Below are 23,937 nucleotides of genomic sequence, written 5' to 3'. Positions count from 1 at the left end.
AGGAAAAACTCAAAAAAAGGTTTTGGATATTGGATGACATTCTAATTGTTATTTTTATAAAAATCTTGTATGCCCCGGGGCATAAGTTAAAACCCTTGCGCGTGGGCTATGGAGGACTGTGTCCACCCTAAAGACATTCTTGTATAATTTTTGGACTATTGGTAGTAAAATGGCTATCTCACAATTTTAATTGAATGCTGTTTCAGGAAAAGAGAATGCCAAGGGGGGGGACTAGTTGCTCTCCATAATATTTGACTCTGAAAAGGGAACTAGAAATATGCATTTCTAATCGAATGAGTCTCTTCTAAAGTTCAAACGACCACCCCTTTCATAAAAGCCTTATATACTCCTGGGGCATAACTTACAACCCTTAACCCCTAGACTCTGGAGGATTCTGTCAACCCAAAGACCTTATTAATGATATTTGGACTATTTTTGAACAAATGGCAATCTAAACATTTCTATCGGATGCATTTGCGGAAAATAGGGCGTAGGGGGAGGGGTGACTACCCCCCGATCACTTTGCCTTATAAAAAGGTCAATAGAACATCTGATTTATAGTTGATTTGTGCCTTTTTTACGTCTATGTTTAACAGTGCATAAATTTCGTTTTTAATATTTTGCAACTGCAAATTAGCCAAGAGCTAAGAAAGCTGTTTAACAAAACGGTCTCTCCCCCCCCCCCCTCTCTCTCTCTCTCTCTCTCTCTCTCTCTCTCTCTCTCTCTCTCTCTCTCTCTCTCTCTCTCTCTCTCTCTCTCTCTCTCTCTCTCTCTCTCTCTCTCTCTCTCTCTCTCTCTCTCTATCACTAATCAAATTAGACTATACTGGAGTTTTTATGACCACCTTTTCCATAAAGTATATGCCCTCGGGGCACAACTTACAACCCCTGTGCTGAGGGCTTGGGGGGGGGGGTGTCATCTTCAAAGACATAACTAAATGGTTATTTCAACTTTTGATTAGATATGTTTTGTGAATTGATTGATGTGAGGGGCTTGTTGCCCTTCAATTATTTATGACTAATAATAAGGGCACTAGCCCTTTAAATTTCCAATTGAATGAACCTTTTTTGAAATTTCCATGACAACAAATAGTTATCTCAAAATTTCTATCAGATGCATTTCGGGAAAAAACGAGACGCGGGGGGGGGGGGGTATCCAGTCTCCGATCACACTAAATCTTAAAAAGGACAGAACTTCTGCCCCCGAGCCCCTTCCGAAGTTTATAAGATCACTTTTTCTATATAAACATTATATACCTCCAGGACATAACGCACTGCCCTTGCCCTGAGGGCTATGGAGGGGGGCTTTCATCCTCAAAGATAGAATTTCCGGATATTTCAATTACGTTGAACTAAACGGCTCAAATCTCAAAATTTGAAGTTTCGAAGACAACAAATGGCCATCTCAAAATTTCTACCAGATGCATTTCGGGAAAATACGAGGTTTGGTGGAGGGATCCACCATCTGATCATTCTGGACTTAAAAGGAGCACTAGAACTTCTGATTACCCATCCAATGAGCCTCCTCCGAAGTTTTTACGATTACTCTTTCTATATATACCTTGTATGTCCTAGGGAATAACTTACAACCCTTGCGCCGAGGGTTGGGAGGGAGGTGTCATCCTCAGATATAATTTCTGAACCTTTCTACTACATTGAACAAAATGGCTATCTCAAAATTTTAATTTCATGAGTTTGAAGAAATGGTGGGCGGTAGGAGGGGGTTATTTGCCCTCCAATCACTTTCGAACCATTGAAAAGGGCACTAGCCCTTTCAATTTCCAATTAAACGAGTCCTTTTTGAAGTTTCTATGACAGCTACCTCAATAGGAGGTGCGCTGGTCTAAAACCAAAAGAAATAAATCAATAATTAAAATAAAAAAATGAATAATATATTGTGCCCACACCGCTATTTACTTAGCCAGCGCTATTGCGCTGCCTATGATCCAGTCATAATAGCATAAGTAATTAGTCCAGTTGAAATTGATACTGTGAACCCTGGACTTATGTCAATTTCTTATTATGATTTACCTTTGTAGAGTAACTGTTTCTTTGTTCCCAAACAGCAGTTACTAGATTAAGAGAACTAAAATAGGAATGTCTTCCATGTTAGATGTAATAAAGAGATTGAACACTTTTTTTTTAATGAGACCACCAATTTTCATATACAAATACTGTACTAAGGTAAATTATAGCAATGCAAAACTGTGGACCTTCTTAAAATTAAGGTCATCCATACACTAACCATGTTATTAACTGGATATTAATTTTCTAAAATTGGGTTCTCTTGGGTTCTCACGAAGGAATTGATGACATCAAGTTTTCCGCATACTATTGACACCAATTTAATTATTTGGGGTTCCCGCTTGAATTCACCCATGATTTGATCAGATTTGGGACAAGATTCAAAATAAATGCTCACAAAAATCAAAATTAATGTTAGAATATGATTTGTGTATTAGTCATCTAAGCAGAAAACGAATTGTAGTTTATGAAGGTTACTGCATACTGTTAAACTGATAATGACGTTATTGAGATTTGAACTTTTCAGGAATTCAAAACCTGGTGTTCAGACAATGAAAACGATGAATTTGTATAGTGGGCGAAATTACTTTTGTGTTTTCTGATACCAAGGTAATCGGGTGTCAGGTTAATATCACTATTAGATATTACTGTCAGGTATCGATGATAATCTAGTTTTACAAATTTTGGCTTTATTCATTGCCAAAAAATATTTAGGGTAAAAAAAGACGCAATTGAGTCCTAAATCTGGGTAGCAAGAAAATAGGGATATTGACTGCATATATATTTACTTCCTTTATAACTAAATTACCGGACTTTATCTGTCAGACTTATGAGCGCCATCTAATTTCGATGCCCTCACCATAACATTTATTATTAATTTTTTTCTTTTCAGGTCTGATCGAAAGTGTTTTTGCTCGAAATGAAGAAAAATGGGAAGCAATAGAAAGAAGTGGCACCAAAGTACAAATTGCTTACAACACCGTGATTCAAAATATAGGTGTCTCTTCTACCGGTGATGTTGTGTATTTCATGGCACCAGGTAAAAAAAACATGCGCTAATTAGATACTTATATAATTGTTCACAACGTATTGAAAAATTTAAATGCCTTACTTTTTGATCATAAACTCTTTTTAATTAGAAGAAGTAATTTTTTTAAACCTTTGATAAACCTCTGTTTGAAGAATATTTTTTGATGGAATCCACTTAGATAGTTCTTCATCTTTTGATACTCACTTTGAGAATTATTTTGTCATTTTTGTTCTTTTCGAATGTTGCCATCAATTTAAATCAAGAATTGGAATTTATGGGAAAGCTGAATTCAACTGTCTAAAATAATATTATTGTTAGAGGAATATTTCACTTGAGGTAGTTCGAAAAATATAACTCGCAATTACTCAGGTTTTTCGTTTTCTAATGCATGACCAGTATTTTGAGAAAGGATATTTTCTTTTTAACATTTCATGATCGAAAAGGACGATTTAACTGCCAAAACTTCATCTCTAATCTATTTCAGGAAATAAGAAAGGGTCAGATTGTGCATTTCGGAAAATAGCCCACTTAGTATTTTTCACAAATCGTCTGCTGGCTGATAGAACTAGACTAGTTCTAGTGGCTAAGCTAGTATGTTTCCTGGCTAGACTGGTGTCGATTTACAAAATTTAGTGGGGGAAAAGTACAATTTATTTTAATGTTTAGGCTTTGGGGGTGAATTTGTCTCTTTTTCAGGTTTTCCTATGAAAATTCCAGAAAAGGACATTTTCCTATGAAAATTATAATAGGAAAAAAACTAGGCGGTGTGTAAAACAGCGATTAGAAGCAGAAAATTCTTAATTGGCCTGCAGAAAATAAATACAAAAATTCATGAAGCTCTCGTCTTTTATCGGCCCTGAAGTCAATAAATTCTACGTCATTATTTTTTTTTCTCTATAAAAAGTTGAGAAAGATTAATTTTCGGTAAAGTGCTAGGTTTTATTTAAAATTCTTTGAATACAGGGGAGTAACAAGAGTCAGTTAAGTCAGTCAAAAAGATAATGTATAAACTGTGAAGTAGTAAATTTTGTTCGTTCTAAGGCTCAATTTCAATGATTTAAAGAATATGAAATTGCAACTTGGAATGTTACGACGTTAAAAAATAACTGTCGTATAGATATTTTTTCTGACGAATTAGACAATTCGAAGTGGTCTTATTATGAGTTTCAAAACTTATATCATGGTTGCAGCTTAACTGGAACTTAATAAAAGGTGAACCGTCACCCATAATAACTAAAAGTTGAAAAATCCGTTTTGAAAAAAAAACTGCCTATTGAGAAAAAAGTTTCATTTGACAGTGATCCAGAAATAGTAACTAGTTTTTCTGTTCGCCTTAAAAATAAAAGTTTACACGGAAAAGAAACCTATGGTGATTTAAAAAAAAACAACTAAAATTCCCCTAAATTGGTGGCTAATTGAATCGGAAACTGCAGCATTGGAATCAGCATGGTCGAAAAGCATATACAGGAGAATTACAGTCCCCCATCTTGAAAAACAAGGAAATTCACTTCTGGCGTTTGTAGCACTAATGTTTGTAGCACTTCTTTTTTTTTTCGCTAGGACTAGCGGGCTATCAGAACACCATAGAGATATGTTAAAGGAAATTGCTATACATAGTCGCTTTTATAATTAAGCAGAAATAATTTTCAGAATAAATCAATTTTTCATTAAAAACTGTATTTTTGATACATGATGATGGGATAAACACTTATGTTTTACCATATTTGACCGACTTTCCTCCTTTATTCTCCGTGGTTCGTGTTTTATTATTCTAATCGAGAAAGAGCCGTAGGCTCTTTTCCTGTGTTTTATGTTAAAGTTATAGTGAAGAAAGAATTCTTGCCCATAACAATTTATAGCTAATTCTGAAAAGTGTATATATCAGTTTCTTCAAGGAAAACAGATTGAAATTGTGAACAATAATTTTGAAGGCTGTCAATAATCCTTACTATCCTAGAAAGGAAAAGAAGATTCTTCATAAATGGGCCATGCGGTACCGGAAAAACCTTTGTGTCTAATACTTTGTATCACACTCTTCGCGGCCAAAATCGCGGAGTAAAATTTGTAGCGTTTACTAGAATCGCATCAACTCGATTCCCACAGTGTGCCATAAAGCTATTTTATTGTTTGAATCTGAGGCACACCTTGAAACGAGTAGTTTCCAAATTTCCAAATTGCCTTTCCTAGTAGCACACTGTAAGACTGTTTCCTGTCAATATTAACTCTTTGCATTTGGGCCGGCTCCTTTCTCAAACAGATATTTAGTCATAGCTATTTTAGTCAGATCCACAGTGTCCCATAAGCAGTTTTATTGCTCGAGTCTAAGGCATTTTTATTAACGCCCTCTAAAACTGGTAATTAGTAAATTTTTAAATTGCCTTTTCTAGCAGCACAATCAGAGGTGCTCTTCCATCAGGATGAAAATTAATTTCATTGTATTATAAGAGATTTTGAAATTTGGTGAGGATGGTCTTATGTCACTTTAGCAATATTAATTAAAGAGAGAGAGAGAGAGATCGGTATATTTAAAAACTATCGTAGCATAGCTAAATTCTGTTTTTTTTTACAAAAATCATACATTTAAACAAAAATCACACACTACGGCTCAGCATTAAAAAACGATGTGAAGAAAGGCACAAATGTGTTGGCGTAACGATTCATTCGTACTTTAGGGGGGTAGAAGTTTATTTTGTAACCGAGTTCGGCTATTGGGAGGGGCTGTTTCGGGTAGTATTGATCGGTGGCTCTTATTGGCTAGGACGGATTTTCCAAATTGCTGAATAAGGTGTTCAAGCCGGACTTTAAGTGGAGATAATTTTAATTTAGCGAGGGCTTGATCATAAGGTATGTCACGGTCTCGGAGTATAATCCTTGTTGCTCTTTTCTGGACGCACTCTATGTCGCGTAATAGGTACGCTGTGCGGATAGCAGATGGACCCCACACCGGGCACGCGTACTTGAGCAACGGGCGAACATAACACATGTAGGCATGGAGAAGACTTTCAGTATCACACCCAAAACGCCTCATTTTTGTAAGTGTCTAAAGGCTTGCATTAGCCTTGTGGACGGTTAAACTAATGTGGGCACTGAAACTACTGTCACTAGTGAAAGTTACTCCTAAGATTTTTATTTCGTTCACAATCGGGAAAGGGACTAGAGGCATATCTATATTCCGCTTCAGAGGGTTGAAACGAATTATCTTCGACTTGGCTACGTTAATGGTCAGATCATGACTTGAGCATTCGGTCTTTAGCTGATCAAATAACTGGTCTGAAAACTGCTTTGTTATGACAATGTTTTCGACCAGGTAAGCGAGCACTATGGACAGATCATCTACAAACTTGTAACGGTCGTCGTGATGATTAAACAGGGAATTAATTGCAGCCAGGAATAAAAAAAAACTTTTCCCACAAAATAAATTTTTCAAAGAAAAGTAAAGAATTCCATTAAACCAAAAATGAGCAAAAATAAAATCAAATAATCTACCATACGTAAAACTACCATAAATCCGCATCGATAAATAAATGAAACCCAAAACGAACAGAAACTACAGTAAATAACCGAGCCAAACTGAAAACGAGCAGAAATTAACATGAGTAGGGCTCAAAACCCCTTTGCTTTCCCAAGGCCAGAACATAATCTCCACTTTAATGGAAAAAATACAAATGAATGTGCATTGTCAGTTTGATACACATATGCTGATATTCATTCCTTAAAATGTTGATAACATTTGATTCTAAGTTATAAAAGTGAAAACATTTTTTTTTTTTTCGGTAAAATGTAAATTTTGTTTGGTCTTTGGAAGGCATAGGGGTTTTGAGCCTTGCTCTTGTTAACTTCTGCTCGTTCTTTCTTTATTCACTTCTGTTCGTTTTTGGTTTCATTCATTTATCGATGCTGATTGTAGTGGCAGTTTTACCCTTGTTGGATTATTTGATTTTATTTTTGCGCATTTTTGGTTTAATGGATTTCTTTACTTTTCTTTGAAAAATTTACTTTGTGGAAAAGTTTTTCTGATTAATTTCTGTTCGTTTTATATTGACATAGTATTTTCAGAGAAAAAGAAAATAATAGTTTAAATAAGTTCTTCTTTAAGAATTTACAGTTTGGCCTGCTATTTTTGTGCTGAAGAAATTGTTTTAACAATTTTTAACAACATACACCCTTTGTGAAAAATCTGGGCACAAATAGTTGTGTTTAATTTAGTTATGTGCCTACTCTAGTTGACCTAAAAAAAAAGAAAGAACTTGATACCATTTACAAAAAAATCTACCTATGCTCTTTGACAGCTTGGATACACTCACGCTCTGTTGATTTAGTTAAGTTTTAAGAACAGAAGTAGTAATAAAAGTAGCCCCGAAAGTTTAAACATAATACCCTTAGTAGTTCTTGTGATACTGCTGAGATGTCTTATTGCCAGTCAGCATACACAAAGTGCTTTTTGATCTAATCTTAAGGCAACATTTAGTTTTTAAACATAATAGGCAAATTGCATAACTGTGGGGGACTGACCTACGTAATAGCTGTAGAGAGACAGTTACAAGACCTTTCAGCTGTGTTGAACAAAATGGCTATCTGAAATTTTGATTGGAAGTGCTTGGAAAATTATGAGCTAAAGAAGAGAGCTTTAGCTCTTTTGACTCTTAAAAAGGGCACTAGAACTTTGAATTTTCAATCAAATTAGCTCTTTAAGATATCAGTGATATTACTAGCTATGATAGAGCAACGCTGCCTATGATATTGCTTATGTGCCCTTTTAATACTTACATGCGTATAGTTTTTTCGTTTAATTAAAACTTCCCCTAAATGTTCCAACTTAAGGCCCTTAGTGTCTTTAGTTTCAGTAACCGTTGAAGTAGCATCAAAAGTATACACATAGTGTCTTCTGGGCTGTTTCAAAATCTGTCACAACTTACCCTGAAAGGTCTAACCTAATGATATAAGCCGTTATTGTGATATTGCTTTGTTACCCTATTGACAATCTACATGATCGTAATTCGTTTTGATTTAGTTCAGCACCTGCCTGAATATTCCTTGAAAGCTTTACCTTAATACCCTTAGCTTGTGTAGTAGTAATATTTGTAGTAGCAGTAGTAGCATTAGTAGCAATATGCACATAGCATCTTTTTTTTCAACATCCCCTTTAACACAGGATGAAAATTTTAACTTAATACCATCAACCGATCCTGAAGGATTGCTGATACGTCCTCTTGACAACCTATGTGGACATAGTGTGTTTCAATTTATTTCAATACACTTATTATATTGTTAAAAAATTTTGCCTTAATACTCCTAGGTTTATTGATAGTAGTAGTAGCAGCACCAGTAGTTATAGTAGTAGGAGCAGAGTTAATAGTAGTAGTCTTAGTTTTAGTAGTAGTAGTAGCAGTAATAATAATAGTAGCAGTATTAGGAGTTGTAGGAGTAGAAGCAGCAGCACTATGATGCAAATATTATTTTTTGGTTAGTTCAGCCTCCCGCAACAAGCGTTGCAAGTTTTAATTTCACACTCAAAACTGTTCCTAAGATATTGCTGATATGCCCTTTTGCGGGCCTGCATACGGATGGCAGGTTGTCATCCGTACAATAGAAATTTTCAGAGAATTCTCTGAAAATTTCACCTTCATACCCTTAGGTATAATTTTAATAGTTGTCATAGCAGTAGTATAATTACTCTACTAAATACAATTAGCCGTTGCTATGACATTGTTGATTTGCTCTTTTGATAACCTGTATGTTCATACACTGCTTGAAATTTTCATCTTAATGCTCTTAACCTTACAAGTAATTGAAATAGAAGTAGTAGTTGGAGTAATAGTAATAATAGTCGTAGAACTAGGAGATGCTGCATTAGCATTTGTATTAGTAGTAGTGTGCATTTATTGCCTTTTGGTCAATTGATCTTCCCCTTTAAGTATTCTCTAAGAGTTCCAACTTAATACACAAATCAATTCTGAAGAAATGCTATTTTGACAATCTAAATGCACATAGTGTCTTTTGTTAGTTTGAATTTGCTATCAATATTCTCTCAAATTTTATCTTCATAGATTTAGCCTTAATAGCACTATTATCTCAGTAGTGTCGGTGGAAGGTAGAAGTAGTTGCAGTGCTAGTGTTTTAGTAGTAGTAGTAGTAGTAGTGGCAGAAGTATTAATAGCGGGTAGTAGCAAGTGCATATTGCCTTTTGGTCAGTTTAACATCGCTTTCATGATACCCCAGAAGTTTCACCTTGACACGTTAAGCCTTTCCAAAAATATTGTTGATGTGTGCTTTTGACGCCCTTTTCACCTTAATACTCTAAGCTTTACAAGTTTTTGCAACTGAAGTAGTAGTTTAGTAGCAGTAGTAGCATAAGTAAAAGTGGCAATGGTGTTAGTGTTAGTAGTGATATGCATATATTGCATTTTTGTCAATTGATCTTCACCTTGAAGTATTTTCTGAAAGTTTCAACTTAATACCCAAGTCTATTCTTGAGACACACCCTTTTGACAATCTGCATGCGCTTGGTTTGTTTTGATTTAGTTCAAATTCTCCCTCAATATTCTGTCAATTTTTCACCTTCATAAGTGTAGCTTTAATTCAACTAGTATCATAGCAGTAGTGGTAGTAGTGCTAACAGTAGTAGGAGTAATAGTGTATAATTATTAGTAGTAACAGTAGTAGCAGCAGCATTAATCGCAGTAGTAGCAGGTAGATTTTGCCTTTTGGTCAACTGAACATCCCACTCATGATGCCCCTGAAGTTTCTTCTTAATATGATAAGCCGTTCCAAAAATATTGCTTGTACCCGTATTAGCCCGTATTAGCAATCTGTTTACACATAGTATGGATTGATGTAGTTCTACTTTCCCCTCAACGTTTCCTCAGATATATTTTTTTTTCAATATTCTCAGCCTTAGTTATACTCGCTATAGAAGAAGTAGTTACAGTGTTCCTGTGTTTACGAGACCAGCTCAAAACTATCTAATTTTCTTAATAAGAAAAACAGAGCATTTGAATGCTGAATTGTATTAGTTAAAAAGTTTTGTTAAAAATAAAAAATATCTAAAATAATAAAAAAGTATTGCTTAAAGCAGTTGAAGTTACTTAACAATGAACTCATTCTTTTGGTACATGTTTTGGAACAAGTTGAAAAAATAAATTCTAAATGTTAATAATTATACGCTGATTAGGCACTGTGATAAACTGATAACTAAAAGAAAGAAAACACAAAAAAGACAATTCTTCTCGTTATATAAACACAACTTGGATCTTGCTCAAAATACCAGATTATTAAATAGACTATTTTATTGAAAAATGTGATACTCTTACTGTGCTCGATGCTTTCCTAAAAAATCCGAAGTTTTGAAATTCGAAGTGACCCCAAGTCTATGACTAGAATTGATATAATTTACTATACTAAGTCCAAATCAAGCCTCTTTATTCTCGTATACAGTATAATGTTTGCGGATTTTTTGTATTCCAATGTCCCAAAAAAGGTTGTACCGGCATAAAGCTAAAATTTTTTTTGCTCTCTTGTGAAATAAAAAAAATGTTAGATACGCCCTTTGGTTTCAATATCAACAACTTGCAAAAAAAACTCACAATAGCAAAGGAATTTGGAAAAATATTAAAAAAGGCAAAAACAAACAAACAATATCAACAACAAAACAAACCCTTAGAGAACCGGAAATACTAATTATTTATCTTATACTGAAACTGGAATCCTAAATTGAAATAAATGTTAAACATATGTTCGTATTTAAATATATGTTTGCAGTTTGGAAAAAGACTTTCTTTGAGTGTATTTTTTTCTTGCAGAAAGATACCTGGGTGACCAGCGAGCCAGCTATAATCAAGACTTATCGTTTGTTCTCCGTGTCGGTGAGCCAAATTCCAGAGCTACTATCGAAGACGTGGTTCTTGAAGGTTCTGGCTTGACAATTTCACAGGCCATCTTTGGCCAAGGGAATCCTCTTCCAACTATTCAGAATCAGGGATATAAATTTAAGCTGCATGAAAATCCTCGCTATGGATGGACTCCGAGATTGAATTCCAGGGATTTTATATCCATCTTGGCGAACTTGACAGCCATTAAAATCCGAGGAACTTATTCTCCAAGAGGTAATTTTTGAAAGAAGTTGAAACATTTTATTTGAGCTGTTGGTGTTTTGCTAGTACAGAACAAATTATTACTCCTTTGGTTTTTGTATCTTTTCGGAAATGTTAACGTCTTTTGACGTCTTTGGTGCTAACTACTTTGGACATTATTTAGGAATTTGTCTGTAGACGTTATTTTATACAATTTGGCTGTAGACGTTACAATAAAGCTGATACTAACGATATAACGTCAAAAATTAGAAAAAATTGATATCTAACTCATTCTTTTTTGGTGACAGTTGATCTTATATCTCTGGTATGGTGTAAAATAAAATAAAAAGATTAATAAATTTGGAAGAAGTTAGATATATACATAAAATTGTCTATTGTGCCTTCTTAGAATTAAATAAAGCAGCAAATTTTGTTTAGATGAAAGTAAAAAGAGACATTAAAACTTAAACAAAGAAACCATGCTAAATACAAGGGAGCTTTCACCCCCCCCTCCCCAGCTCCGCTTCGTGTGCTAAAATTTAACTTACTGTTTTAGAAAGGAGCAGAAATTTCAAACATGTGTTCTATCTACAAATCTATGAGAATTGATACATTAATTTAAATTTACTTGTATTAGAATTTAGGATTTCCAATAAGGCTGAAAACGGCAAAACTGTTGCTTCACATTTTTTGAAAAACAGTAGATAGATTAAACAACAAAAATCGCACAAGTTATATTTTTGCATTTGATCAGGGGATTAAATAGGAAGAGGGGTGAGTGGGTGGCACTTCCCTCAAGTTGGGTTGACTTATGTACGTACCGAGTTTAATAATACTCTTTAGTTTCATGTGAATAGAACTTTTTTTTCCATTTTCTTTTTGTTTTTTATTCATTTGCTTTATAATAAGTAAATTACAGACTACAAAAATGTTTTTAAGAATGAAATGTAAGACCGTTGAAGTGTGTGGGCTGCCCTTTGGGAAGGATAGACTGTTATAAGCCTGATAGATTTTTAAAGGGGACAAGGGCTTTTCAGACAAATGTTACCCTTGGGGTTAAAGTTGCCTGTAAAGCTGTAAAAAGGAGAATGAGAATTACCCTCCCTCTTCATATGGAGAATGTACGGAATTCCCTTCTTTCTGGTTGAATTCTATTAGCTTTGCGAGTCAGCTTTTTCAGTCTAATGCTAGCTATGACGGTAAAAGTTAAAATTAGGTTAGGTCATGTTAGTTTAGACTAGGGTATATTAGGTTAGGTTGGGCTAAATTTGGCCATAAATAATAGAAACGGGTTAAAAACCTAAGCTAGCCTAGCCCAACCTAATCTAGCTTAACCTGTCATCATCAAATGTTGTTGTATGAAATAACAGGGCTACCTTTGTGTGAATTAAAATTGTACATTCCGCTGCCATTTTTAGCTTGAAAGACCACCCAAACAAATTTTCGTTTTTGGGTAATCAGAATCCTAATCAAGGCATCGCTCGTACCTGATTAAAATAATGTATTTTTTAGTAGTTTGAATCATTCCTAAGTGAAGATAGACTCCTCTATTAAGGTATTTGGTTGATTAAGGCTTCGGCTGCTTTACTAAGCTTAGGAAGTTCCTTCTATCTACCAAGTCAGCTGAAATACCCGCTATAAATCATTTTAATTAGAAATATCATTTCTATTTACTTACAGGCTCAACTGGCTCCTTTTCGCTCATAAAGATATAATCTAAAATATAAGCAAACTAACATTGAGATAAAAGTGAAGACGAGATATAAGTAAAAGGGTTGATTATAAAACTGCTATAGATAAAAGCAAATAGTTTTGTGTCGTTAAGTGACAAAGATGAAATGTGCTTTTACCTCCGAAAAACTCCCCATATTTTCTAAGCGATAAAACATGTCAGTAGATGCAGATACAGACGCCAATAAATAAAAAAAAATTCAATCCTTATACGATACGTATATCTAGCATGCAATTATCTCTGGTTTGAATTTGTTGAGGGGGGCCCTGTGCCTGTTTTCTCTTCAAAATTTTACGTATCCTATATTTTTCTAATCATTTCTTGTATTTTTCGTATCAGCCCTTTTTTTATTTGAGTTACTTATTTTCTTGATCACCTCTATTTTAAGTGTTTCGGCTTTGTCTATAAAAAATCGACTAGTCATTGAGTCATTGCTTTGATTTTGTCATTGCTTCTAAAGTCAATATTGTAGTATTAAACAATAAGCGACAGGGAGTGCTCAGTACTACAGTTGATCATGTTCAGAAAACCAAAGTTTTGGTACCAGGTCTCATCCGATCAGACTTGAAAAATTAAGGTCATAATAAATAAAGGTTTGATTAGATGTATTGTGTTTTATTTAAAGTTTGACCATGTATTTTAACTGAAAGTTTGGGTCACAAAATTAACAATGCATACATTCTCATGGATGATATTTTACGCATTAACCGTGGCTCATGCTTGAACTTTAAATATTTGCTAAAGGGTATTGTGCTCTTTAAACTTAAAAGGTTGCCGATCACTACACTAGCAGAACATTTTGAAACGTAATTTTTTTTTACTTACTCCCTTATTTATAAATACCTTATAACTCTATTCAGTATTAAAGCATTGAAATATTTTCTCTCACTTTAAAACCTGGTTATGGTTCAACTTAATTTGCACATCAGATAGAGAGTGCACAGTTCATATTGAAAGCATAAAAGCAAAATTCTTCTCATTTGTAATTTTTTTTTCTCGCTTCAGTTTTCACCAATAAATGCTTATTTTCAGCTATTGTTTGAGTTCCGACCTTTAATTCGGTTTCTATATACATTTAAATGAACTCTTTGTGGTATATAAATTTCTTTTTTATCTGAGTTGACTAAATTTGTTAGACGATTTGCAATTTTTCTATTTTCAGGTGTTGGGTTTTTGGATGACGTCAAAATGACGACTGCCAGGCGTGGTGGTATTGGGGCCCCAGCAACTTGGATTGAAAGATGCCAGTGTCCAGAGGGCTACGTCGGTCAGTTCTGTGAAAGCTGTGCACCTGGGTACAGACATGACCCACCCATGGGGGGTCCTTTTGCCCGTTGTGTTCCTTGTAATTGCAATGGCCATGCTGAAGTCTGTGATGCTGAAACAGGTAAAGACTGAGAGAACAAATAGAAAAAAAGGTACAACGTGTCATTTTCGTAAATTGGGCGATAAAACAGTGGGAGGGAGAGGCATATGTTATAATTTCGAATCGCTCTATTTTATCTAGAATAACTATTCCACGATAAGAAGAGAATGCTATACAACCCCCTGCTCTCCCTAAAAGGATATTTTGGTAGCCTCTGCAACATGATTTTGTTCTAATTCTTAGCTATTTAAGATCCTTTATAGGTTTCATATGACTTTTAATCAAATTACAATAATTTTTTAGCGTTATTTAACTAAGTTGTCGTCAAATTTTTGTTTCCACCGTCGTTTTTGGACAAATAGGGAGTTAGTTTCAGGACTTATTTGTGATGCTACCAAAGAGTTTTAACTCCTTTCCAGCACCAAATTGGTGTAAAAAGAAGAGAAAAAAAAAGTGCTTTTATTTAAGATAATTAAACTATATTAAATTATAGTTATAATTAAACTATAATAATTTAAAACCTATATTAAAAAAAGAATTAATTATCTAACGATCTAAAAAAAGCAAACCAAGAAACTGATTTTAACGAGTTTGGAGAGCTTATAGTCTTAACTGTTTTAAACCCAAATGGTTTCAATGATTGTATCCCCCAAATGATATGAAAAAATTTCAGACTAATAATCCATAGATTGTTATAACTCGTTTATTTGCATTTAATATTATACTTTAAGGTCACTGAAAACAAATTACTTCTGCTACTAACAACTCACTTCAGCACCAAGCCGCCTCAGGACAACACAGCTACGCAAGCTCCTCTTTCATCCCAACCTATTCAAAGCCTCACTCTTTACACCCTCCCAAGAAGTTCCCATTTCCCTTAAATTTTTCCTCATGACATCCTACCACCCCATTCGGGAACAACCCGATTTTCTTTTGGCCCTTGACGGTTGATAGACAAGGACAATCTTTGACAATCTGTCAATCCTCGTTCGCAGAACATGTCCTAGCCATCTCATCTTTTCTCTAAATTTTAGCCCTAGAGCAGAATTGAATAACATGTTCCGTACAGCTTACTATATGAGATACGGTCAGTCTGTCTGGTACCCAAAACAGTTTGCAGACAATTTCTCTGGAAATTATATCTAGAAACTCTTCTTGCGTTTTTCGGAGCGCCCACGCTTCAGAAATATACTTGACCACTATCATCACTGTAATTGATTTTTTTTTCTACACAAATTTTTTTATTCACCCTAACATAATAACAGCGTCACACGATGGTGCTTTTCGATGGTCGACGGTGTCAGTGCAAATCTAAATTAAAATGCAAAATTTTATCTAGGCTTATCATTGAAAAATTTTTTTTAACAAAATGTGGTGCGACATGACGAAAGAAAACATTCAATGACACCGATAAAATTAGACTTATATAGGAAAAAGTGGCAGATGTCTTATTCATGTTCAACAAGTAATTTCGATGTCGGTACACATCCAAAAAGAAAAGTAACGATTTCAGCCAAAAGTAAAGCTAAGTTGCAGTGTTGAAATGCTTTCTTTATTGCCTTTGGATAGTATTCTGAATTAGTTGTGTTTTGTTTCTTCAAGATGCAGTTAGTAATGCAAATCTTACAAATTTTAAATGCTTACATATATTCCGAAAGTTTTTTTAGGTTTTATTTATTTGATCTGGGCACTGCAGATTGACCATTAATATAGGTCCGAAATGCCTGCCATTTTTTCGTTTTTATATTGGCCATTGGTTTCTGATATTGTTCTTCGGCGTCTAAAAATAAAATTCTCCGCTCCAAATTAATTTCAGTTTCGTTCTATGAATGCTCCTGCATCATTTACGCCAAGTAATAGTTATGACCAATTAAAGGTCAAGCCAAGTGATGCAATTTAATGTTGAGTAACGAGAAAAAGGAGTTTTTCTGTTAGAATTTAGGCCGTTCGGTGCTACCATCATTGTGTTCTTGGGTTTACTATCGATATTCCCGAGCCAAAGATTTTCTTTTAGAATTTAGTTCGTTAGATACTAATGTCATTATGCCTTTATGTTTGTCATTGATGTTCCCGAGCCAAGGGGTTTCTTTTAGAATGTAAATCGTTCGGTACTACCGTCGTTATTTCCTTAAGTTTACTTTCGATTTTCCCAAGCCAACCTAATCATTGCTTTTATTAAATGAGTTAGAATATAACCCAATTTTGGTCAAATAATAGCTGAAAAATCAACAAGAAAAAATTTTCTTATGATTAATTTTATTATCTTATTATTAATTTATTTCTGTAATGTTACTTGATATTTTCATGCAGTGTCTGTGGTGTATCTATTGGAACCAAAGAAGTATTCATACCTGCTCAACGACTACCTGGCATAATTCGGTATAGAATTCACGAAAATGAATCTATAACATAATATCTACATACATATAATGTATCTATACATATCTATATCTATATAATGTATTTACCATATCTATATAATGTAATTTTACTATTTTTATTGTTGAATCCTCAGAAGAAAAAAGGTCCACCGCAGATCTCAAAAGTTTGATCTCACCTCCCTGCAAGGCCATATCCAAGGGGGAGGATTGGGGGATTTGGCTCCCCTCCCCCTGAAAAGTTTGTTGACTCACAAAAACGGAACTAAATGAATTTAAAGCAATTTTTTTACGTTTTTAGAAGTTTTTTCTGTAACCCTTCCATCCCCTTAAAATATCCCCCCAACAAAAATCCCGAATAAGGCCGTGCCTCCCTGTCAATTTTTGTTTGGATATGCCCCTTGGTATTAGGTACAAATGTATATTATGAAAGAATGCAGGAAAACCAAATAAAATGTGTAATAAGTCTATACATAGAAAATTTGCGAAGGACAGACTAATTATTTCATAATTCCACTAACAAATGTACCAAGATTAGTACACTAATGTCCCTCAAGTCTGTTGGTAAGGAGCTGAAAGATTTGCCATGGCATATCAATGTATAATAGAAATTAAGTAAGATAAATAAAGCGAAAAAATTAGGATTCAAGCGGATTAGAAGTTATTCTGGAGTGAAAGATAGCAAACAAATACTTCCAAGGATGCCCATTAAACCATTTCCCATTCTTCTCCTTTGCAGAGAAAACGGAATCATTATTGACAATTATAGTAATTCTACCTTACATCGAGGCAATCGGTTCAGTTCGGTTTTTTATAAATTAAATAAATATAAAAAAATTATTAATATTAAATATAAAGTTTATTAACATTAAAATAAAATTATCTAAATATCAATATTATAAGATTTAATTTCATAATAAAATTAAATTATTATTCACAATCATATATATATATATATATATATATATATATATATATATATATATATATATATATATATATATATATATATATATATATATATATATATATATATATATATATATATATATATATATATATATATATATATATATATATATATATATAATTCCATTTATCATAATTTCTTACCCCTTGGAATAATCCTATCCTGCTTATAAACCACAAAATTAAAAAGAAGAAAAAGGAACGTCAAGTAGTTGTCGAACTATTTATAAATAAAGCTAATAGGACTAATATATGAAAAGGAAACTAGAAACTTAAAGCTGTTTTATTAGTCCTTTTTTTCAAGGTCGGTGTATTTGTAAGCACAATACAGCTGGAGACAATTGTGAACGATGTGCAAGGGGCTTTTATGGCAACGCCCTTCGTGGAACTTCGGATGATTGCACCCCATGTCCTTGTCCTAACAATGGTGCTTGTATCGAATTGGCAGACTCTACAGTTGTGTGTCTTGAATGTCCTCTTGGCTATGCAGGTAAATAAAATCGCTGTTTTTTCATCTCCCGACTTCAAACACCCTTTTTTTTACCTTTTCTTCTTTTTATTATATGAAAAATAAATAAGGTATAGTTCAATAATTTTCATAATTTTTCAAAATTAAGTGCTTCCATATTCTGAAATGCACGTATATTTTAGACAGACATTTAATGTATTTCCCCAAAAAAACCCATAAAACTTTAATTAACAACTTGCGATTGACGGGCGATTTTAAAACAAAAAAAGATCCTATATATTTATTTCTAAGGAAAAAGACCCACGATATATTTCAATAAGCCAGAATTTGTTGAGTTATGTTCATTTATGTCTAAATTTATTCTTTTGTTACGCCCTAGTCTACAGGTCATTTCTTAGGACCTTATGTTTATGCGTGCATTATGGGACTTGTTACTCTCTTGATGAATCGTTATTTAGGACTATAACTGCATAGTTTTTGCTATAATTGCAGTTTGTGAAACATGTAAGTAAATAGAGTTCTGAAAAGTCTTCTTCCCAGAAGTAAAATAGTGAAAAGTCCTATTCCCAAAACTCTTGAAAATTAAAGCGTAATTATAATTACTACCATGTTGAATAATTATAACTATGTTTATGTTTACCTATAAATTAGCATAAAAGAGTAATTGTGACTACTCTTGAATGGTTATGAAAATGTTATCAAGTGTAGAGGCTTCTGAAAAGCAAAATATGCCAAAGAGCTGTTCGGTGCAATTTAAAATTAATTTAGTTGCTAAATATAAGGTTCGTTTGGTTTTAAATAAAGCTATGAATCTGATGTTTAGTTGTACAGTAAATAAAATCATGTAACAAATCAAACATAAAACAGAACAGAAATTACTATCTATGAATAAATGAGACCAAAAGCGAACATAAACTAAAATGAATCATCAAGTTTAACTTAACAGGAACAGAAATTACTACAGATAGGAGTAGGGATAACACTCCCTAAGCTTTCTGAAAGCCAGAAAATATTTTGAATGTTTTTGGAAAGTATTTCCTTTTTTAAATTAATTTTCGTTTGTTTTAAATTGACCAAGTTTTTTTTATTGGTTAAAAATAGGAATATTTGAAAAAAAAATTTTTTTCTGCTTAACAATTAAGATTTTTGGTAGCTATTTGAATTTTATATAAAATTAATGTTTCCAGTCAAAATTTTTGATTAACCCTAATTTTGTGTTAAAAGTTTTAGTGATAGTTTTATTATAGAATAATGGATTGATTGTGAGGGGAAATTTTATTCAGGCGGATATAACATCTGCACAATCTCTGACTTTTTATAGGCCTGAAAGACCTCTATTTTGCTACAACCTTGAACAAACACAAATATTGATCCACTATTTTATTATATGAATTTGTTTGTAATATATTTTATTGCAAGTGCTCTTTTGTTTGAATAAATGTATTTTGAGGTCATTCATGAAAAGAGTTAAAAAATTGCCTGTATGAAAAAGAATACATGTAAGTTTTAATTTCGAACACCATGCCGTCCTCAGGGTATTGCAGATATACTGTTTCAATCACCTGGAGACACATAGTGTCTTTTGATTTAGCTCTGTCCCTCCTCTAAGTCAAAGCTTGAGATCCACTTGATCCCTGCCCAGACTCCATGGAAGTTTTGTCTCGATCTTCAAATCCATTCTTGATGGAAACCTTTTGTGTAAGCAATTAGAAACTTGCATTTACAGCCCTTATCCCAGGGGCTGCGAGGGTCATGTTATTCATGAAGGTTTATTCATTGAACCTTTCGACTATTTGGAATAAAATGACAGATTGTAAAGTGGCAAAATTTTAATATGTCAAAAAATCCCAAATTTTAAGTGGTGAAGCTGCTGTTTTTGAGGAAAAGTAGTTGATGAAAATCTGTTGCAAGTAGCTTTCTTACTATTATTCTGTTGATATGCTTTGATTTCTTTTTAATTGCCATAATTATTTTTAGATTAGACTAGCTTTATCTAACGTTTTGAATTCAAATATAGAAAATATTTTATTTCTTTTAGTTGGACCGAGACCTTAAGCAAAGCTAGTATAGTAGCATACTTTAAGATGTGTATTTGAGGGAGGCATGTTTTTCGGAGAGAAATTTCACTTCTTGAGAGGTTTTTTCTTCAAATGTGGTTGCTTTGATGCAGCCTTTTTGTGTTGTATCAGACGGCTAGAATTGGCATGAAAGTAGAGATGGTGGAGCTGATTGATGGCTCAACTGACCTAATGATTCGGACCTTAAAAGGGCTGTATCTTCCGTCAAAATAATGCCATTTTTTATTTTTAGATTATTTCTTCCACCTGACTAATCGAAAAGTCATCTATAAAGACTTGTTCCAGTGGGATTGATTGTACCGGCTGGTATCTTGCTCAGTCCCTATTCAAAGGCTAATCTTCCTACAAAACTTGAATGCCCCCTCCCCTAAACAAGGTTTTGAGCTACGTTGGTCATACCTTTATTGGTCCACCCTTCCTTTTTGAGATATCCACTTATATCGCATTAATCCCTGTCTATGACGAGACTGGAGTGTGATTAATAGCCATATTTACTAAGAACAAGCTGAAAATTACAATACTGTTTATGGGTAACACTGTAATTGAATTTAAAGCTCGCAAGAAGATTCGCAAGGTTGTTTAAAATATTTGCAGCCGTCAGCTGGTGTTATTTGTTTCTTATGGATCACTTACAGATTTTCTTTCCAGGTCCACGGTGTGAACTCTGTAGCGATGGCTATTTTGGTGATCCAGAGGGACGTGTGGGACCTCCTACGCCCTGTCGTGCATGTGACTGCTCCGGTAATGTTGACCCAAATGCTGTAGGAAATTGTAACAGAACAACAGGAGAATGTTTGAAATGCATTTACAACACCGGTGGTTTCAGGTTGGTGGCTCTAAACGATCTTTCTCCCAACCAACATCGTAAACTCTAGATTAAAATGCTGCTAAAATTCGCTGATCCTGCATTGCTCTTATAGAATTGAAAACAATGACGCTCCAAGTGGTAGCCTGCAACGGTGTTCGATTGAAGCAAGGGATTGGACAAATATTCATTCAGTTTAATTGGCTAGTTCCCTATATCCCAGAATTGGCATTAATATTAAGAAAGAGCTTGGTAAATGCTACTGAACATTAATCTTGCGAAATTCCATTACAAAGGCTGAGGCAGCCATAACATTTTCGTCAATCAAAGATTATATTAAAGAGAATTTATTTCCTATTCAATCTTCTTTTCTATTTTTAATATTTTTACAACTTATGCTTTTTCATCTTCAGGGATGTAAAAGTAATTTCATGAAAAGTTGGAAAATTAGTAGGTTTTCTTCTTTTCATTTTGGGCTTAACGTCCATTTCTGCAGAAATTTTGACTAAGTAGACTGGTCCATAGCTCAAGCAGTAATCAGTACCTTACCTTTGATTGTACTCATTTATAAGTCCAGCAAACACTCATAAGATAGTGAGAAATGGTGAATTTCTTTTTTTTACAATGGCTGTCTAGAACAAAAAAAGAAAGTAATTTAATAACTACCGAGATATCTTCATCAATGCAGGGAATAGAACCCATTTCAAGGATGCACGAAAAATACCTTTGGTTCTTCAAAATATATACGATTAGTATAAAAAGAAAGTTTGATTGCTTTGAAAATATAAAACGATTGTAAAAATGAGGGAACAGCGATGACAACCGTCACATGGTTCCCTCAAAAGCAGTTAACTCAAATAGGATTAGCCAATAGGATTGAATCAATTGAGTCAATAGGATTAGAATTATTGGCTCGGTTTGCAAATGAATTTGTATTGTTAGTTTAACATAAATATTTTCATATTTAGTCTTTAAAATCTTACTAATTTTTTATTTATGAAAGTTATAAAAGTGAAAATATTTTAATTTTTTAATTTTCTTTTCAGAAAGTGCATATTATGTTCCGGCCTTGAGAAGGCACAGGGTTTTTGAGCCCTGATCATGTTAATTTCTGCTGGTTTTGAGTTTGACTCTGTAATTTATTGTAATTTCTATTCTTTTCGGGTTTTATTTATTTATTGATGCTGAATTGTGATAGTTTCACGGTTGGTAGATTATTTGATTCTACTTTTGCTCATTTTTGGTTTAATGGAGATTTTTTTACTTTTCCTTGAAAAACTTATTTTTTGGAAAACATTTTTTAAAATTAATTTATGTTCGTTTTATATTGACATAGTCTTTTTAAGGGAAACTGGATTGGAAAGCTGATTGCCCTCTGATCACTTTTTACTCTTGAAAAGGGCACTAGAACTTTTAATTTCCAATCAAATTAGCTCCTTTAGAATATCATTGAAATTACTAATTATGATAGAGCAGCGCTGCCTATGATATTTTTTATATGCTCTTTTAATACAGGCATGCATATAGTTTTTTTTTGTTTAATTGAAACTCCCCCTAAACGTTCCCTAAAAATGTCAACTTATTGCATTAGTATCATTAGTTACAGTAACCATAGAAGTAGTATTAAAAGTAAAGATACTGTCTTCTGGCTAGTTCAAAATCTGACAAACTTAATAATGTAAGCTGTTATTGTGATATTGCTTTGTTACCCTTTTGACAATCTACAAGATCATAGTCCGTTTTGATTTAGTTCAACATCTGGCTAAATATTCCTTGAAAGTTTCACCTTAATACCCTTAGCTGGTGTAGGAGCAATAGTTGTAGTGACAGTAGTAGCATTAGTAGCAGTATGCCCACACTATCTTTGTTTTTTTTTTCAACATCCCCTTCAACACTCGATGTTCCAACTTAATACACAAATCAATTCTTAAGATACGCGCTTTTGACAGCCTAATTGCACATTATGTCTTTTGTTAGTTCGTATTTGCCATCATTTTACCTTCATAGACTTAGCAGCGTTAAAGTTGCATTAGTAGTAGTAGTAACAGTAGTAGCAGCAGTATTTATAGTGGTAGTAGCATGTATATCTTGCCTTTCCATCAGTTGAACTTCCCTTTCATGATGCCCCGGAAGTTTCACCTTTTCACGGTAAGCCGTCACAAAAATATTGCTGGTTTGCTTTTTTAACCCCCCTTTTGGCGATCTTTTCATCTTAATGCTCTTAAGCCTTACAATTTGTTGCAATTGAAGTAGCAGTTAGAGTAGTTTAGCAGCAGTAGCAGTATCAGTAAAAGTGGCTGCGGAAGTAGCTGTGTCAGTAGTGACATGCACACCTTTTGTCAGTTGATTTTCCCCTTTAAGCATTTTCTGAAAGTTCAAACTTAACACCCGAATTCATTCTTGAGATACGCGCTTTTGAGAATCTGCATGCACATAGTGTGTTTTGATTTAGTTCAAACTCCCCCTCAATATTCTGTCAAATTTTTAGCTTCATACGCTTAGCTTTAATTGTACTAGTATCATAGTAGTAGTGGTATTAGTAGGAACAGTAGTAGCAGAAGTAGTGTATTATTATTATTAGCAGTAACAGTAGTAGCAGCAGTATCAATAACAGTAGTAGTAGATTCATTTTGCATTTTGATCAACTGAATATCCCACTCCTGATACCCCTGAATTTTCCTCTTGATACGATAATCTGTTCTAAAAATTGCTGATACGCCCATATTATCAATTTATATGCGCATAATATGCTTTGATTTAGTACAACGTTTCCTCAAAAGTTTATTTCAGTATCCTCAGCCCTAGTAGTACCCGCTACAAAAGTAGTAGTTTTAGTGATAGTAGTGGTAGAAGTAGTTGCGGTAGCAGTAGATGCAGCGGTAGTTGTAGTAGCAGTAGCGTGCAAATATTGCCTTTTTGGTCAATTTATCATTTCCCGAAAGTTCCAAATTAATATACTCAGTCAATCCTGAATTACTTCCTTTTAACAATCCACGTTTTGATTTACTTAACACTT

At 33.8% G+C, this 23,937-nt stretch overlaps 1 protein-coding gene across 1 annotated transcript in view; it reads left to right on the top strand.

Annotated features, from left to right (window-relative positions):
• LOC136027153 (laminin subunit gamma-1-like) overlaps nucleotides 1-23,937 on the top strand; it is a 119,919-nt gene that overhangs the window by 42,789 nt on the left and 53,193 nt on the right. Inside the window, exons 10-14 of the mRNA XM_065704135.1 lie at nucleotides 2,918-3,064; nucleotides 10,855-11,157; nucleotides 14,019-14,243; nucleotides 17,874-18,059; nucleotides 20,765-20,942. Of these exons, the coding sequence (XP_065560207.1) occupies nucleotides 2,918-3,064; nucleotides 10,855-11,157; nucleotides 14,019-14,243; nucleotides 17,874-18,059; nucleotides 20,765-20,942 (1,039 nt within the window). The remainder of the gene's footprint in view (nucleotides 1-2,917; nucleotides 3,065-10,854; nucleotides 11,158-14,018; nucleotides 14,244-17,873; nucleotides 18,060-20,764; nucleotides 20,943-23,937) is intronic.

Source organism: Artemia franciscana, chromosome 5, assembly GCF_032884065.1.
Source record: "Artemia franciscana chromosome 5, ASM3288406v1, whole genome shotgun sequence".
NCBI lineage: Eukaryota > Metazoa > Arthropoda > Branchiopoda > Anostraca > Artemiidae > Artemia > Artemia franciscana.
Note: the sequence above shows the minus strand (reverse complement) of the source record. Positions and strands in the feature narration are given on the sequence as shown.